Source organism: Symphalangus syndactylus, chromosome 20 (genome assembly GCF_028878055.3).
Source record: "Symphalangus syndactylus isolate Jambi chromosome 20, NHGRI_mSymSyn1-v2.1_pri, whole genome shotgun sequence".
NCBI classification, from domain to species: Eukaryota; Metazoa; Chordata; class Mammalia; order Primates; family Hylobatidae; genus Symphalangus; species Symphalangus syndactylus.
In genome coordinates this window covers 27,426,149-27,441,139 of record NC_072442.2, presented here as the reverse complement: position 1 = coordinate 27,441,139, position 14,991 = coordinate 27,426,149, and the positions used below count along the sequence as shown (strand labels likewise).

The 14,991-nt window shown below is 38.7% G+C and overlaps 1 protein-coding gene across 5 annotated transcripts in view; it reads left to right on the top strand.

Annotated features, from left to right (window-relative positions):
- The window catches only part of NSRP1 (nuclear speckle splicing regulatory protein 1), a 74,899-nt gene extending 60,838 nt beyond the window's left edge, over window positions 1–14,061 (top strand). For 4 of the 5 annotated variants that reach the window (XM_055257485.2, XM_055257483.2, XM_055257482.2 and 1 more), the window contains 4 exons: window positions 5,378–5,506; window positions 6,399–6,606; window positions 8,221–8,329; window positions 12,207–14,061. In XM_055257485.2, the coding sequence (XP_055113460.1) occupies window positions 5,378–5,506; window positions 6,399–6,606; window positions 8,221–8,329; window positions 12,207–13,266 (1,506 nt within the window). In that variant the 3' untranslated portion in view covers window positions 13,267–14,061. Of the gene's footprint in view, window positions 1–3,493; window positions 4,951–5,377; window positions 5,507–6,398; window positions 6,607–8,220; window positions 8,330–12,206 lie in introns of those variants that run through there. The other variant, XM_063628701.1, reaches the window with a different exon arrangement.
- The last annotated feature ends 930 nt before the right edge of the window (window positions 14,062–14,991 follow it).

Genomic DNA, 14,991 nt, shown 5'->3' with positions numbered 1-14,991 from the left:
TCGCTCTGTTGCCCAGGCTGGAGTGCCGTGGTGCACTCTCAGCTCACTGCAGTCTCCATCTCCTGGGTTCAAGCAATTCTCCTGTCTCAGCCTCCCGAGTAGCTGGGACTAAAGGCGCATGCCACCACGCCCAGCTAATTTTTGTATTTTTAGTAGAGATGGGGTTTCACCATGTTGGTCAGGCTGGTCTGGAACCCCTGACCTCAGGTGATCCACCCGCCTCAGCTTCCCAAAGTGCTGGGATTACAGGCGTGAGCCACCGTGCCTGGCCCGATAATTTTTAAAAGACTTGCTAGTACCTTAGTGTTTCCAAGTGCTTTTTACATACATTTATCTTTTACAATTCTCACAAACTTGCCCATAGTTCTGATTAAGAATCTGAAACTCAGAAAGGATAAAGTGCTCCTTAAGATCATGCTACTAATTATCAAACTAGGCCTGAAGGTTTACTAACTTTTCTACTGTTATAGACTAGTATACCTTAGATTTTCTGCTATAGAATGTAATGAAATTAAACAATAGCAAGGTGCCTTTCTTTTTCATTTTGAATTATTTATCCTCCCCATTAGCTTTATAACTTTCGGTCCTATTTCCTCTTGGTCTAACTGGAAACCTGCATAAAGATGAGTTTATTAAGCACTTTCTACGTGCCAGGCATCATGACAACTGTTTTAAGAATGATCTTTAATTCTTACAATAATTCTATGAGATAGATGCTTTTATAATCCTTATTTTATAGTTAAGGAAATGAAGGCAAGAAGAATTTTTGTGACTTGCATGAGACCACATAGTTCATAAATGGTAGGGCTGTGTTCAAAACTAGACCGTGAAACCTCAGAACCTAGGCTTTTAACCACTGTGTTTCACACCCTCTCGGAGGAATTGGCACAGAAGGATATATTTAGTCATTTTAAGATAATGTCACATTTTCACAGTGAAATATAATGTGTAACTCAGCAGCCTCAGAATGATTTAATATACACATAAAACATAAAAGAGCCGGGCGCGGTGGCTCATGCTTGTAATCCCAGCACTTTGGGAGGCCGAGGCGGGCGGATCACGAGGTCAGGAGATCGAGACCACGGTGAAACCCCGTCTCTACTAAAAAATACAAAAAATTAGCCAGGCGTGGTGGCGGGCGCCTGTAGTCCCAGCTACTCGGAGAGGCTGAGTCAGGAGAATGGCGTGAACCCGGGAGGGGGAGCTTGCAGTGAGCCGAGATTGCGCCACTGCACTCCAGCCTGGGCGACAGAGTGAGACTCCGTCTCAAAAAAAAAAAAAAAAAAAAACATAGACAGTGATTATTTAACGTAAATACTGGAGTGCTTTGAGTCAGAATTTTGGAGAGACCATTAAGTTCAACTTCCTCACTATATAAATGGGAGACTTAGTTCTGGAGAGTTGGGTAACTTATCCAAGGTAATACAGGTACCTTGTTTTCCAGGATTATTTTAACATTTTTGTGCTGCCTTTTTTCTTCACTTAAAGCATGAATCCCAAATCTGATTTTATTCTTAACTCTGTCTTGTTCAAGCCACTTTATCTGTTTAGTGGGACTTTTTCATAGTTTGCTTGGAAATTAGGAATGCTGCTACAACTCTTATACCTTTCACTTGCTTTCTGCTGAGTTTTTCTCGCACCTATATTACATACTTTTCCCTTTGTTCCCCACTTGATTGATTCAGCTCGTCGAATGTCTTTATCCATACGAATTGAAACTATCTTTCATTTTACTATGAAGAATACTAGCTTGATTGCATTTACTAAATCTTAGAGAAAATGTTTTCAAAACGGGGTACTTTAAACTATTTTTTTCTTCTATCTGGACCTCAAGTTTACAGAACTGATGATGGCAACATTATTGTCATATTCCCTGTTTCATTGGGAAAACTTTCAGTATGTCATCAGTAAATAAAACATTTGCTGTAGGTCTCTGGTAGATATTTGTTGCTAATCTAAGGAAATTATTTTCTTAGTTTGAGGGTTTTGTTGTTTGTTTATTTGTTTAAATGGTGACTATATGCAAAAAGGATACTGCTTCATGACCATATTGGTTTTATACCAATAATGTAAAGTCAGCTTAACTTTAGAAAATCAATCCTTGTAACTTCACATAAGTGGTATAAACCTAACATAAGCATAAAATGTTACCTTTTTCATATATTGTTGCATTTGGCTTACTCAGGTTTCATTAAGAGTTTTTAAGTATTGAAGATTTTTGCGTCATAAGTGAGACTGGGCAGAATAGGATGGTTTCCTTTTCTTTCGCTGTAATTATCCAGATTGAAAAAGTCTGATGATAACAAGGTTTGGCGAGCCTTATACAATGAGCTAATATGATACTGTATACATTTTGTTTGTTTCTACTTCGTTTTCTGTCCTGACAGATCAGTGTTTTCTTCATTCTATTTTCTTTGGGTTTATTTTGTTATTTTTCTAACTTTTTGAGATTGGTGCCTAGCTCTCTATTTTCTGTTCTTTCTCTTTTCTAATATACGCATTTCAGGCTGTATGTTTCCCTCTAAGTACTTCTGTAGCTGCATCTTACAGATTTTGATAGGCAGTATTTTTGTTGTTTCATGCAAAACATTTTCTGGTTTGCATTATGATTTCTAGTTTGACCCATGTATTATTAATTTCTGAACATAACGGAGGTTTTTGATTACCTTTTTGTTATTCATTCCTAATGTGATTACTTTGGTTTTTTGCTTGTTTGTTTTTTGGGGTTTTTTGTTTTGTTTTGTTTTTGTTTTTGTTTTTGAGATGGAGTCTTGCTCTGTACCTAGGCTGGAGTGCAGTGGCACAATCTTGGCTCACTGCAACCTCTGCCTCCTGGATTCAAGCGATTTTTCTGCCTCAGCCTCCTGATAGCTGGGATTACAGGTGTGCATCACCACACCTGGCTAATTTTTATATTTTTAGATGGTCAGGCTGCTTTCCTGACCTCAGGAGATCCACCCGTCTTGGCCCCCCAAAGTGTTGGGATTACAGGCATGAGCCACCACACCCAGTCCCTAACATGATTATTTTGGATTCCAAGACACTGCACTGTATTGTTTCATGCCTTTAAAACATGTAGAGGTTTACTTTATGGTCCAGTATATAGTCAGTTTTTATAAATATTTCCTCTGTGTTTGAAAATGTTCTGTATTGATACAAAAATTAGCCGTGCATGGTGGTGTGCAACTGTAGTCCCAGCTACTCAGGAGGCTGAGGCAGGAGAATTACTTGAACACAGGAGGTGGAGGTTGCATGAGCCAAGATGGTGCCACTGCACTCCAGCCTAGGCAATAGAGCAAGACTCCGAACCCAAAAAAAAAAAAAGAAAAAAGAAAATGTTCTGTATGTGTCCATTGGGACAGTTGTGTTAATCCATATATATCCATACTGGTTTTTTTGTTGTTGTTTGTTTGTTTGTTTTGTTTTGTCTATTCTGTTACTGAGAGGCATGTTAAAATCTCCCACTGTGATTGTGGATTTGTCCATTTTTCCTTGGATATCTGTTCAATTTTTGCTTTATTTATGTTGCAACATATTTAATAGTAACATATCTACTCAAGTGCTCCTGTACAGCTCTCCTCCCAACATATACAAAGGCATGTCATCAGTTTAAAACAGCCCTGGCCAGGTGCAGTGGCTCATGCATGTAATCCCTGTACTTCGGGAGGCCGAAGTGGGTAGATCACAAGGTCAGGAATTCGAGAACAGCTTGACCAACATAGTGAAACCCCGTCTCTACTAAAAATACAAAAAATTAGCCAGGCATTGTAGCAGGTGCCTGTAATCCTGGCTACTCAGGAGGTTGAGGCAGGGGAATCGCTTGAACCCAGGAGGCGGAGGTTGCAGCGAGCCAAGATCTCACCACTGCACACCAGCCAGGGCAACAGTGCAAGATTTCGTCCCCCCGCTGCCCCCCAAAAAAACAGCCCTCGGTCTCCCTTTTCCCTTGCTTTTTATTATTGTAGTGGTGATTATTTCTTAGATTCCATGTTTTCCTCTTTGTGTTATCCAGGCTGGTTTTGGGGAAGGAGCAGGAGTGCCAATTCAATATCTAGGCAGGAGAATCTTTCACTTTCTAAAGGTTGAGAAGTGAAAAAAATGAATTTCTTAGTATTTTAAACAATATTCTAGAAAAAAAGTTTTTTCAGTTAGCATGTGCATTATTCAGTTTAAATGTTGGTATGTAAAAACCCTAATCTATCAGATAGATTCTTTTGAATAATTATATCATCCTATCACTTAAAAAGGATCCCTCTTGGGTTCTACATTAGCCAATCTAGCAATTCAGGAAAAAATCAAAGTGTGTAGACTCTGTACCTCAGGAATTTACAACCGGGGGCAAAAGTCTAAGATTTGTAAAACAGGAAGTAAAAACGCCCATGCCTGGCATGGTGGCTCACGCATCTAATTCCAGCACTTTGGGGTGCACTGAGGTGGGTGGATCATTTGAGCCCAGGAGTTCAAGACCAGCCTGAGCAACATGGTGAAACTCTGTCTCTACAGAACATATAAAAATCAGCCAGGCATGGTGGCACACGCCTGTAGTCCCAGCTACTTGGGCGGCTGAAGTGGGAGGATCACTTGAAGCCTGGGAGGCAAAGGTTGCAGTTAGCCAAGATCACACTACTGCACTCCAGCCTGGGCGACAGAGCGAGACCCTGTCCCTTTAAAAAAAAAAAAAACAAAAAAACTAGTGTCAATATTGCAGAATAGAATGTTCCTCAGAGTTTAGAAGAAAGATCATTGGGGTAGTTAGAGACCTCAGAAATGGGCTCATAGAAGAAGTTGGGCTGGCCCTGAAACACTGGATAAGATTTTGATAGCTTGAAAGAGGAGAAAAAAGCATCATTTAAGATGGAAGGAACATGATAAAGGCAGAGACTTTATGTTTAACAACTCTAAAAATGATAATGAAAGTTTAATATATAATACAGGCCTCTCAAAACCAAGGTTAGGTGTTTCCATCGTACCTTTTGGCCTTTTGATGGGGATAATTATATACAAATGAATAGATGATAATAATAGTTGATGTTTATTGAATACTTATTCTCTATCAGGCTCTAAGTGTTTTAAGTTTAGTCATTTAATTATAACAGCTTAGAATGTAAATATAATCATTATTCTTTCTCTTCTAGATGAGGAAATTAAGGTACCAAAAGATTATAAACAAACTTGCCCAGAGTAATTAGTAAGTGTAGAGCCAGGATTCATACCCAGGCAGCCTGGCTCCAGAGTTTATTTGTATTTCCTATCTAAAAATGTGATTGCAATTTTTATGATATATTTTCAATTTATGAACCATTCTCAAAAAAACATAGACTTTGTTATATCTATTGGCTGGCTCATATTTTTGAAACATGTTTAATTATTTTTTAAGACCAAACTGGAAATCCAGAAGGCCCTTGCAGAAGATGCTACTGTGTATGAATATGACAGTATTTATGATGAAATGCAGAAAAAAAAGGAGGAAAATAATCCCAGATTGCTTTTGGGGAAAGACAGAAAGGTTTGTAAGCTGAAATAAACTTTCTTTGACCTTGACCTACATTTTGTGTCTTAATCTTACTTTAACATGAGAATGATCTGAGAAAAAGCTTTTAGGTATGTGAGGTGTGAAGAGTCCCTAATTCCAGATACTACAAATTTGATTGTAGGACTCAAGAAGCACTACATATTATCCTAACAGGCCAAGTGAATTATCTAACGATTTTGTTTTTTGCTTTGAAACCTTTGCAAATAGTTTTTTGAAAACTTTTCCTTAGAATTCTAATGTACCAAATTTGTACTGCTCCTGCCCTGTGCATGTTTGTTTGTGTTTTATTACCCTCTCATTTTTTTATTTCTTCCTAGCTGGTAACTGAATCATCTGCCTGCACCTATTACGATTTTATTTTCAGTGAGAAAAAAATTTGGGAGGGGTAAAAACTGAAATAAGTTCAGATTTTCTTTCTATCAACTCTTGTTCTTTCACAAGCACAGGCTGATTTTTAAGGGCATTTGCATCTGACAGTTATGTACTAGTAGAGTGATGGTATAAAATTATATTAAAGCTACTATTTTAAATAGTCATATTTCTACTAAATGTGAAAAACTAGCAGGAACTTTTCTGATTTTTTTTTAAATTAAGAGAATACCAGAAAAAAGAGAAAAAAATTTATATTTAGTTTGATGTTTTATTAAAGTTAAATCGCATTATAAACAATTTCTGTCTCTGCTACACCTAAATTTTTATTGAAAACAGTTTCAATATTAATCTTGCTAGTAAGATTATATTGAATATAGGGAAGACAATCTTATTTGGGCCCATCATTTCTATCTTAATGAATTTGTTATAAAAATTATAATATTAACAATTACTATTTTTTTACTCTTTTCCTAAATCTTTTTTATTTCCTTAGCCCAAGTATATTCACAACTTGCTAAAAGCAGTTGAGATCAGAAAAAAGGAACAGGAAAAAAGAATGGAAAAGAAAATACAGAGAGAACGAGAAATGGAAAAGGGGGAGTTTGATGATAAAGAAGCATTTGTGACATCTGCATATAAGAAAAAATTGCAAGAGAGAGCTGAAGAAGAAGAAAGAGAAAAGAGGGCTGCTGCACTGGAAGGTAAAATGAAAGAGTGGGAAAGGCACAAGGAAACAGTAGCAGAATCTCTCCCCTGTGGTTAGCTGTTTGCTCTGTCACTGAACTTTTGGGTTATGAGTTTGTGATCATAATTTATATATAGGAATTCAAGACACAAGGAGTATGGTATTATATAGTAGTATAAAACAGAAAGGAAAGTTTAACTAAAAACACAGTTGAACTCTTCAGTAACTATTATTTCTACTAGACTTTTCTCTTAGTTCTCATTTTGTGGCTTTTGCCTTAGAACATGAACCTGAAATGTAAAAACATTTATTACAAAGTATAACACCAAAGCATTTGTCAGAAACAATATAAATATAATTTTAAACCCTAGTTATATTTTTCTGGGATGAGAAAATAACTAGAGTAACACCACTCAAGGAGGATCAATGAGGCAATTAGAAAAAGAATAACATTAATTGAAGAAAGAATAAAAATTGGATGAATTAAGAATATCTTAATACTTTAGAGCTTTCTACTCATGATTATTTCTCAAGATCTAAGTAGAATATGTACTTATAAAATACTTTTTTTTTGAGACTGGGTCTCTGTCACCCAGGCTGGAGTGCAGTGGCTCAGCCATGGCTCACTGCGGCCCTGACCTCTCAGGCTCCAGTGATCCTCCCACCTCAGCCTCTTGAGTAGCTGGGACTATAGGAACATACCACTATGTCTGGTTAATTTTTGTATTTTTTGTAGAAACGGGGTCTCACTATGTTGCCAGGGCTGGTCTCGAACTCCTGGGCTCAAGCAATCTTCCTGCCTCAGCCTCCCAAAGTGTTGGCATTACAGGTGTGAGCCACCATGTCCAGCCCTGTAAATACTTTAATTGACAAATGCTCATCAGCTTTTTGGACAGAGTCTCGCTCTGTCGCTCAGGCTGGAGTGCAGTCTTATGATCTTGGCTCACTGCAACCTCTGCCTCCCGAGTTCAAGTGATTCTTATGCCTCAGCCTCCCAAGTAGCTGGGATTACAGGCATGCACCACCACACCTGGATAATTTTTATATTTTTATAGAGACAGAATTTTACCATGTTGGCCAGGTTGGTCTCGAACTCCAGAGCTCAGGTGATCCACCTACCTCAGCCTCCCAAAGTTGTAGGATTACAGGCATGAGCCACTGTGCCCGTCCTCTTCAGCTTTTAAGTAGAAGAAAACCAAGTCTATAACATTCTGTCTAAGCTTGTACTATGTGTTTAGAGTGCCAGTCGGCAAAATTTCTGTAAAGGACCAGATAGTATTTTAGTATTCATATTTTAAGACTTTAAATTTATAAATTCATATTTATGAATGCCGGATCATATTCATACTTTAGGGCTTTTTGTATATATGATCTCTGTCACAGTTACTGAGCTCTGCCTTTGTAGTACAAAAGCAGTTTTGGACATTACATAAATGAACAGAGCTTTGTTTCAATAAAAATTTATTTACGAAAACAGGCAACAGGCCAAATTTGGCCTGCAGGATATAGTTTGCCAACTCCTGATCCAGTGAATAGTTTACACACTGTATGTTATATACTGTACGTCTGTAAAATGAAACTGCACTGTGCCTTATTGAATATATTGTAATTTTTGCTTTCCCTGTGTTAGCATGTTTGGATGTAACCAAGCAGAAAGATCTCAGTGGATTTTATAGGCACCTATTAAATCAAGCAGTTGGTGAAGAGGAAGTACCTAAATGCAGCTTTCGTGAAGCCAGGTGAGGAGACGTGTATCAAATATTTTGAAGAAAGATACTGTTAATAATCTGTGGTTGTGGGGTCATTTTAACCCTCTGAAAGATGGAAGATTACAGCATTGCATATTGTGTTGTCAGCCAGCCTTACCTAATTGAATGAATGGCTAGAAATTTGCAGTTTCTTGATTTTAAAACCTACAGATTTAGTTTAAGATCATTTTTATTCTGCATTTCACAGAAATTGTTACATTAAAACATAGTGATTGAGTTTAATATTGTTGTAAAACCAAAAACAGACTTTAATGTATAAAGTTTCTGAATTTTTAAGTGATTTACAGGTCTTAACAAGGGAGAGCAAAATCTTCAAGGGAAAGCAAAATCAAATTGTGGTTGGTTTTTTTTTTTTTTTTTTTTTTTTTTTGAGATAGAGTCTCACTCTGTTGCCTAGGGTGGATGGAGTACAGTGGTTCAATCATAGCTCCCTGCAGCCTTTGCCTCATGGGCTCAAATGATCCTCCCAAGTAGCTGGGACTAGAGGTGCAAGCCATCATGCCCAGCCAATTTTCTTTTTGTGTTTTTTTTTGTTGTTGTGTGTGTGTGTGTGTTTGTTTTTTTTAAGATGGAATGGAGTCTTGCTCTGTCACCCACGCTGGAGTGCAATGGCACGATCTCTGCTTACTGCAACCTCTGCCTCCCAGGTTCAAGCGATTCTCCTGCCTCAGCTTCCTGAGTAGCTGGGACTATAGGCGCATGCACTATGCCCGGCTAATCTTTGTATTTTTACTGGAGATGGAGTTTCACCACGTTGGCCAGACTAGTCTCGAATTCCTGACCTCAGGTGATCCACCCACCTCGGCCTCCCAAAATGCTGGGATTATATGCGTGAGCCACCACGCCCAGCCTCTTTTTGTATTTTTGTTGTAGAGATGGGGTTTTATGTTGCCCAGGCTGGTCTCGAACTCCTGGGCTTGAGGGATCCCCCCATCTCACCCTCCCAAAGTGCTGGGATTACAGGTATGAGCCACTGCACCTGGCTGCTTTTTTTTTTTTTAAATAGGAATGTAGGTATTCCTCATGATCCTTAAAATGATTGGTGCCTGGTACCTTAAAATGATTTTGCTGTCAGAATTAAGGAGAAAGTTGGAAAGAATTAGGTGTCTACAAGGTAAGTCTTATATACGTGTTCAGATAGTATATTAAAAGGAAAGTGGTTTATTTTCATAAATAAGACCCAGCCTTCATAAAATGTAAGACTTACATATCGGGGCTAGAACTGCACTGTTCAGTATGTAGGCACTAGTCATGTGTAGCTACTTAAATTAATTTAAAGTAAATAAAGTAGGTTGGGCACAGTGGCTTACGCCTGTAATCCCAGCACTTTGGGAGGCTGAGGCAGGCGGATCATGAGATCAGGAGATCGAGACCATCCTGGCCAACATGGTGAACCCCTGTCTCTACTAAAAATACAAAAATTAGCTCGGCATGGTGGCACATGCCTGTAATCCCAGCTACTCGGGTGGTTGAGGCAGGAGAATTGCTTAAACCCAGGAGGCAGAGATTGCAGTGAGCTGTGATAGCACCACTGCACTCCAACCTGGTGACAGAGCCAGACTCCATCTCAAAAAATAAAATGACCGGGCACGGTGGCTCACTCCTACAATCCTAGCACTTTGGGAGGCCGAGGCGGGCAGATCACGAGGTCAGGAGATCGAGACCATCCTGGCTAACACGGTGAAATCCTGTCTCTACTAAAAATACAAAAAATTAGCCAGGCGTGGTGGCGGGCGCCTGTAGTGCCAGCTACTTGGGAGGCTGAGGCAGGAGAATGGCGTGAACCCAGGAGGCGGAGGTTGCAGTGAGCTGAGATTGCGTCACTGCATTCCAGCCTGGGTGACAGTGCAAGACTCTGTCTCAAAAAATAATAATAATAAAGTAAATAAAAATTAAAGTTTTAATCACAGTGGCCACATTTCATATACTCAATTGCCATATTTGGCTGGTGGTTGCCATACTGGGACAGCTCACATGTGAACATTACCATTTCTTGAGGCATTTCTATTAATGCTGATCTAGAAGGTAAAGGATTAGAGGATTTTTGAATAAAGTTATAAGGTATTATAGGAATGGTGAGATGATTATGCCATAATTACGTAGTTGAAGGTAAAAGAGTGTGTCCTAAGAAAAAAAAAAAAAAAAACTTTTTTTTTTTTTGAGACAGAGTCTCGCTCTGTCACCCAGGCTGGAGTGCAGTGGCGCGATCTCGGCAAGCTCCACCTCCTGGGTTCATGCCATTGTCCTGCCTCAGCCTCTCCGGGTAGCTGGGACTACAGGTGCCCGCCACCACGCCTGGCTAATTTTTTGTATTTTTAGTAGAGACGGGGTTTCACCGTGGTCTCGATCTCCTGACCTCGTGATCCGCCCGCCTCGGCCTCCCAAAGTGCTGGGATTACAAGCGTGAGCCACCGCGCCCGGCCAAAAAAAAATTTTTAACAGGAATGCTCTGGGTAGATCTGAGTCTGTGTTGCTAAGGAAGGGAAGAGGTAGGAGAATAGAATTAAGGTGAGGAGTGGAGGTTTATGCCCCACTCCCTCCCTATGTGCCCTACTCCCTATATGCCCCGCTCCCTCCCTATGCTGCTAGGCTTTGATTATAAAATTGGTGAGAAGTATGAACCTAAGAAAATGTATTTGAAGATTCAGGTTTTGAATGGAAATTATAATACATTATATCTTTGTATTAGAGTTTCATCTGGAATATTTATCAGGCTGCCGTAAAACTCTGTAATGTCGTTGACATAGTTGTACTTCTCAGAGTCTAATAATCGAATTCCTGTTAGTGGGTCCTTTAGCCAAGATAGTTCTGCCAGTAATTCCTGGAGAACCAAAGTTGTTGCACCATTAGTGTGATTAGTAAGTGATTAGTAAGAATCACTGAGTGATTCTTATTTACATTGTACTCATAGTATAAAGTTAACTGTACTTGCCAGCTGGAACAATGAAGGTAATATAATTTTAGTATTGTTGATTCTAATGGACAAATTAATATATTTCCATTTTGTTGTGATAGGTGCCAAGGAGTGTATCAGGATACACTCATGAGAGAGAGTAAATATTTAAGATTACATTTGCCACTGTTTTGCTGTGCAAAGATTATCTTCATGTATTTCTAGGACTATTTTTATAATTTTTTAAAAAGAAAAAGGCCAAGCATGGTGGCTCACACCTGTAATCCCCGCACTTTGGGAGGCCAAGGTGGTTGGATCACCTGAGGTCAAGAATTTGAGACCAGCTTGGCCAACATGGCAAAACCCCGTCTCTACTAAAAATACAAAAATTAGCTGGGCATGGTGGTGCGGGCCTGTAATCCCAGCTACTCGGGAAGCTAAGGTGAGAGGATCACTTGAGCCTGGGAGGCGGAGGTCGCAGTGAACCGAGATTGTGCCACTGCACTCCAGCCTGGGTGACAGAATGTCTCAAAATAAATAAATAAGAAAGGAAGCAAAAAATCCAAGAGTCACAACTTAAGCTTCTTCATGTTGTGAAAATAGAACTTAGATTCAGAACATATATTACTTTTCCCAATTATTCTTTGTCTTAGGCTTACCAAAAAATGAAGACCTGTACAGACCCTTGCCTGTAGGTTCTAGTAGTATAGTAGACAAGGGCTAATTTTCTTTTTTCACTTCTACAAATATTGAAAATATTCTGAATGGTATGAATTTGAAAATACTAGTTTGCATAGACATCAGGACCTTTTCGCATTTGGATAATCAGACAATATATATCACTATGGGTGTATTGATTTGAGTATTGATAAAAATTATATGAACCCTTCATTTGCTTATTACAACTGATAATGTGGCATTTTTTTCTGCCCTTTTTTGTTTTTTGTTTCTAAGATCTGGTATAAAGGAAGAAAAATCAAGGGGCTACTCCAATGAAGTAAGTTCAAAAAACAGAATACCACAAGAGAAATGCATTCTTCAAACTGATGTGAAAGTAGAGGAAAACCCAGATGCAGACAGTGACTTCGATGCTAAGAGCAGTGAGGATGATGAAATAGAAGAAACTAGAGTGAACTGCAGAAGGGAAAAGGTCATAGAGACCCCTGAAAATGACTCCAAGCACCACAGGAATCAAAACCACTCTCGGTCACCTAGTGAAGAAAGAGGGCACAGTACCAGACACCACACGAAAGGATCACGAACGTCGAGAGGACACGAGAAAAGGGAAGATCAGCACCAACAGAAGCAATCCAGAGACCAAGAGAACCATTACACTGACCGTGATTACCGGAAAGAAAGGGATTCTCATAGGCACAGAGAGGCCAGTCATAGAGATTCCTACTGGAAGAGGCATGAACAGGAAGATAAACCAAGGGCGAGGGACCAAAGAGAAAGAAGTGACAGAGTATGGAAAAGGGAGAAAGACAGGGAGAAATATTCCCAAAGAGAACAAGAAAGAGATAGACAACAAAATGATCAGAACCGACACAGTGAGAAAGGAGAGAAGGAAGAGAAAAGCAAAGCAAAGGAAGAGCATATGAAAGTAAGGAAGGAAAGATATGAAAATAATGATAAATACAGAGATAGAGAAAAACGAGAAGTAAGTGTTCAATCTTCAGAAAGAAATCGAGACAGAAAGGAAAGCAGCCCAGATTCTAGGGCAAAGGATAAATTTCTTGACCAAGAAAGATCCAACAAAATGAGAAACATGGCAAAGGACAAAGAAAGAAACCAGGAGAAACCCTCTAATTCTGAATCATCACTGGGAGCAAAACACAGACTCACAGAGGAAAGGCAAGAGAAGGGTAAAGAACAAGAGAGACCACCTGAGGCAGTGAGCAAGTTTGCAAAGCGGAACAACGAAGAAACTGTAATGTCAGCTAGAGACAGGTACTTGGCCAGGCAGATGGCGCGGGTTAATGCAAAGACCTATATTGAGAAAGAAGATGATTGATGGCTACCCCAAGAGAAAGATTTAAGGAAGCACAGAAAACTAATTCCTGGAACCTGCTGCGTAAAACCATAAAGGAGTGTGTTACCAGTAGTTTGGAGGGCATTTTTAAAGTTATTTTCAAAATTTTAAGCTAAAATCAAAAGTCAGTCTCACAGCTTGGATGTTTGGATGTGGACGTTTGGCTGAATTTATATATAGTATGTACTCACCAATATCACATTCTTTGTTGTATTCAAGAACCGTAAGAGTGTGCTAATTCCCTGTAGGTACATAATGAGGAAAATTGGCTCCACTACAACCATTAAAAAATAATTTTGGCCAGATGTGGTAGTTCATGCCTGTAATACCAACATTTTGGGAGGCCAAGGCAGAAGGATATTGAGGCCAGGCATTCAAGACCAGCCTAGGCAGGATAATGAGACCTTGTCTCTATTTAAAAAAGCCTAGCGTGGTAGTGCATGCCTGTAGTCCCAGCTGTTCGGGAGGCTGAGGCAGGAAGATCACTTGAGCCTAGGAATTTGATGTTACAGTGGGCTGTGATCATACCACTGCACTCCAACCTGGGCAACAGAATGAGACCCTGTCTCTAAAAAAAATTTTTTTAAATAATTTAACTCTTCTAATAATGTTTTGTTGCAGGAGCTGTATTTCAGATAAAATATGGATTTGAAAAATAGAAAATATACTTTATGTTCTGAAATTTGTATTAAAGTATAAAATGTGAATCATCTTGTCTAAATAGCTTACAGCATAGTTGGCTTAAATGAAAATAAAATGATATGCTTATATATTTTATTTATGCATTTATTTTAAAGTAATTTTACTCATGTCACAATTCATCTTTTTGCTTTTAGTAGAAATTAATTTGTAATTCTGAAACCTTGACAAGTTAGTAAATTGGTTATGTATGTAAATCACTTTTAGTTAAAGGTGAAGCTGTGGATACATTAGCCTAAATGAAATTAGCTAAAGATCCAGATGGCCTATTTCTAAACATGTCTTGTTTCACATACTCTGAAAAAGATAGTGCAGTTTATTACAAGTTCCACTTGTGTATAAAAATAAAACTAGTATCTTCTGAGTCTTTGAAATGCAGGAGAAATAATTTTACACTGTAAATATTTTATTTATGGGGAAAGATGAATGCTGTGGAGAAAATAGTTCTCTATTAGGTCTTCCCATTAAGAAAATGCTGTTCATATATCTCACAATACTTTATCATAAAGAGCACTTTCTTATTTTTAGAAGGATAAACTTGGTTTAATAAGAATGCTGACTAGATGAAAAACATATATTAAGGGTCAGATTTAGAATTTGTAAACCATTTTATTGTACCTTTAAAACCAGAAGGGAAAAGTCACAGGAAAGTTAACACCCAAATCTCTGACTGATACATTAAATGTCAGTTACATCCTAATACTCTGAAGTCAATCAGTGACAGTGACAAACCCCCAAAATCACTGACTTGGTGTACAAAAAGGGAGCAACATAACATCAGTATGGAAAGGTAAAAGGGTGACATCATGGAAGGACCATGAGTGACAGACAAAATCTTTAACTTTGGTGGGGAATATGGTTTCTTTCTTAGGATTGTTTTATAACTAGAGCCATGCATTGGGAAGATTAATGTGATCATAGTGTGCAAAGTAGTCTAGGAGGAGAGACTGATGTCAGAGACATCTGATGATAAACTCAGTTTCCCTCTCCCAGAGGGAAAAGCTCAGA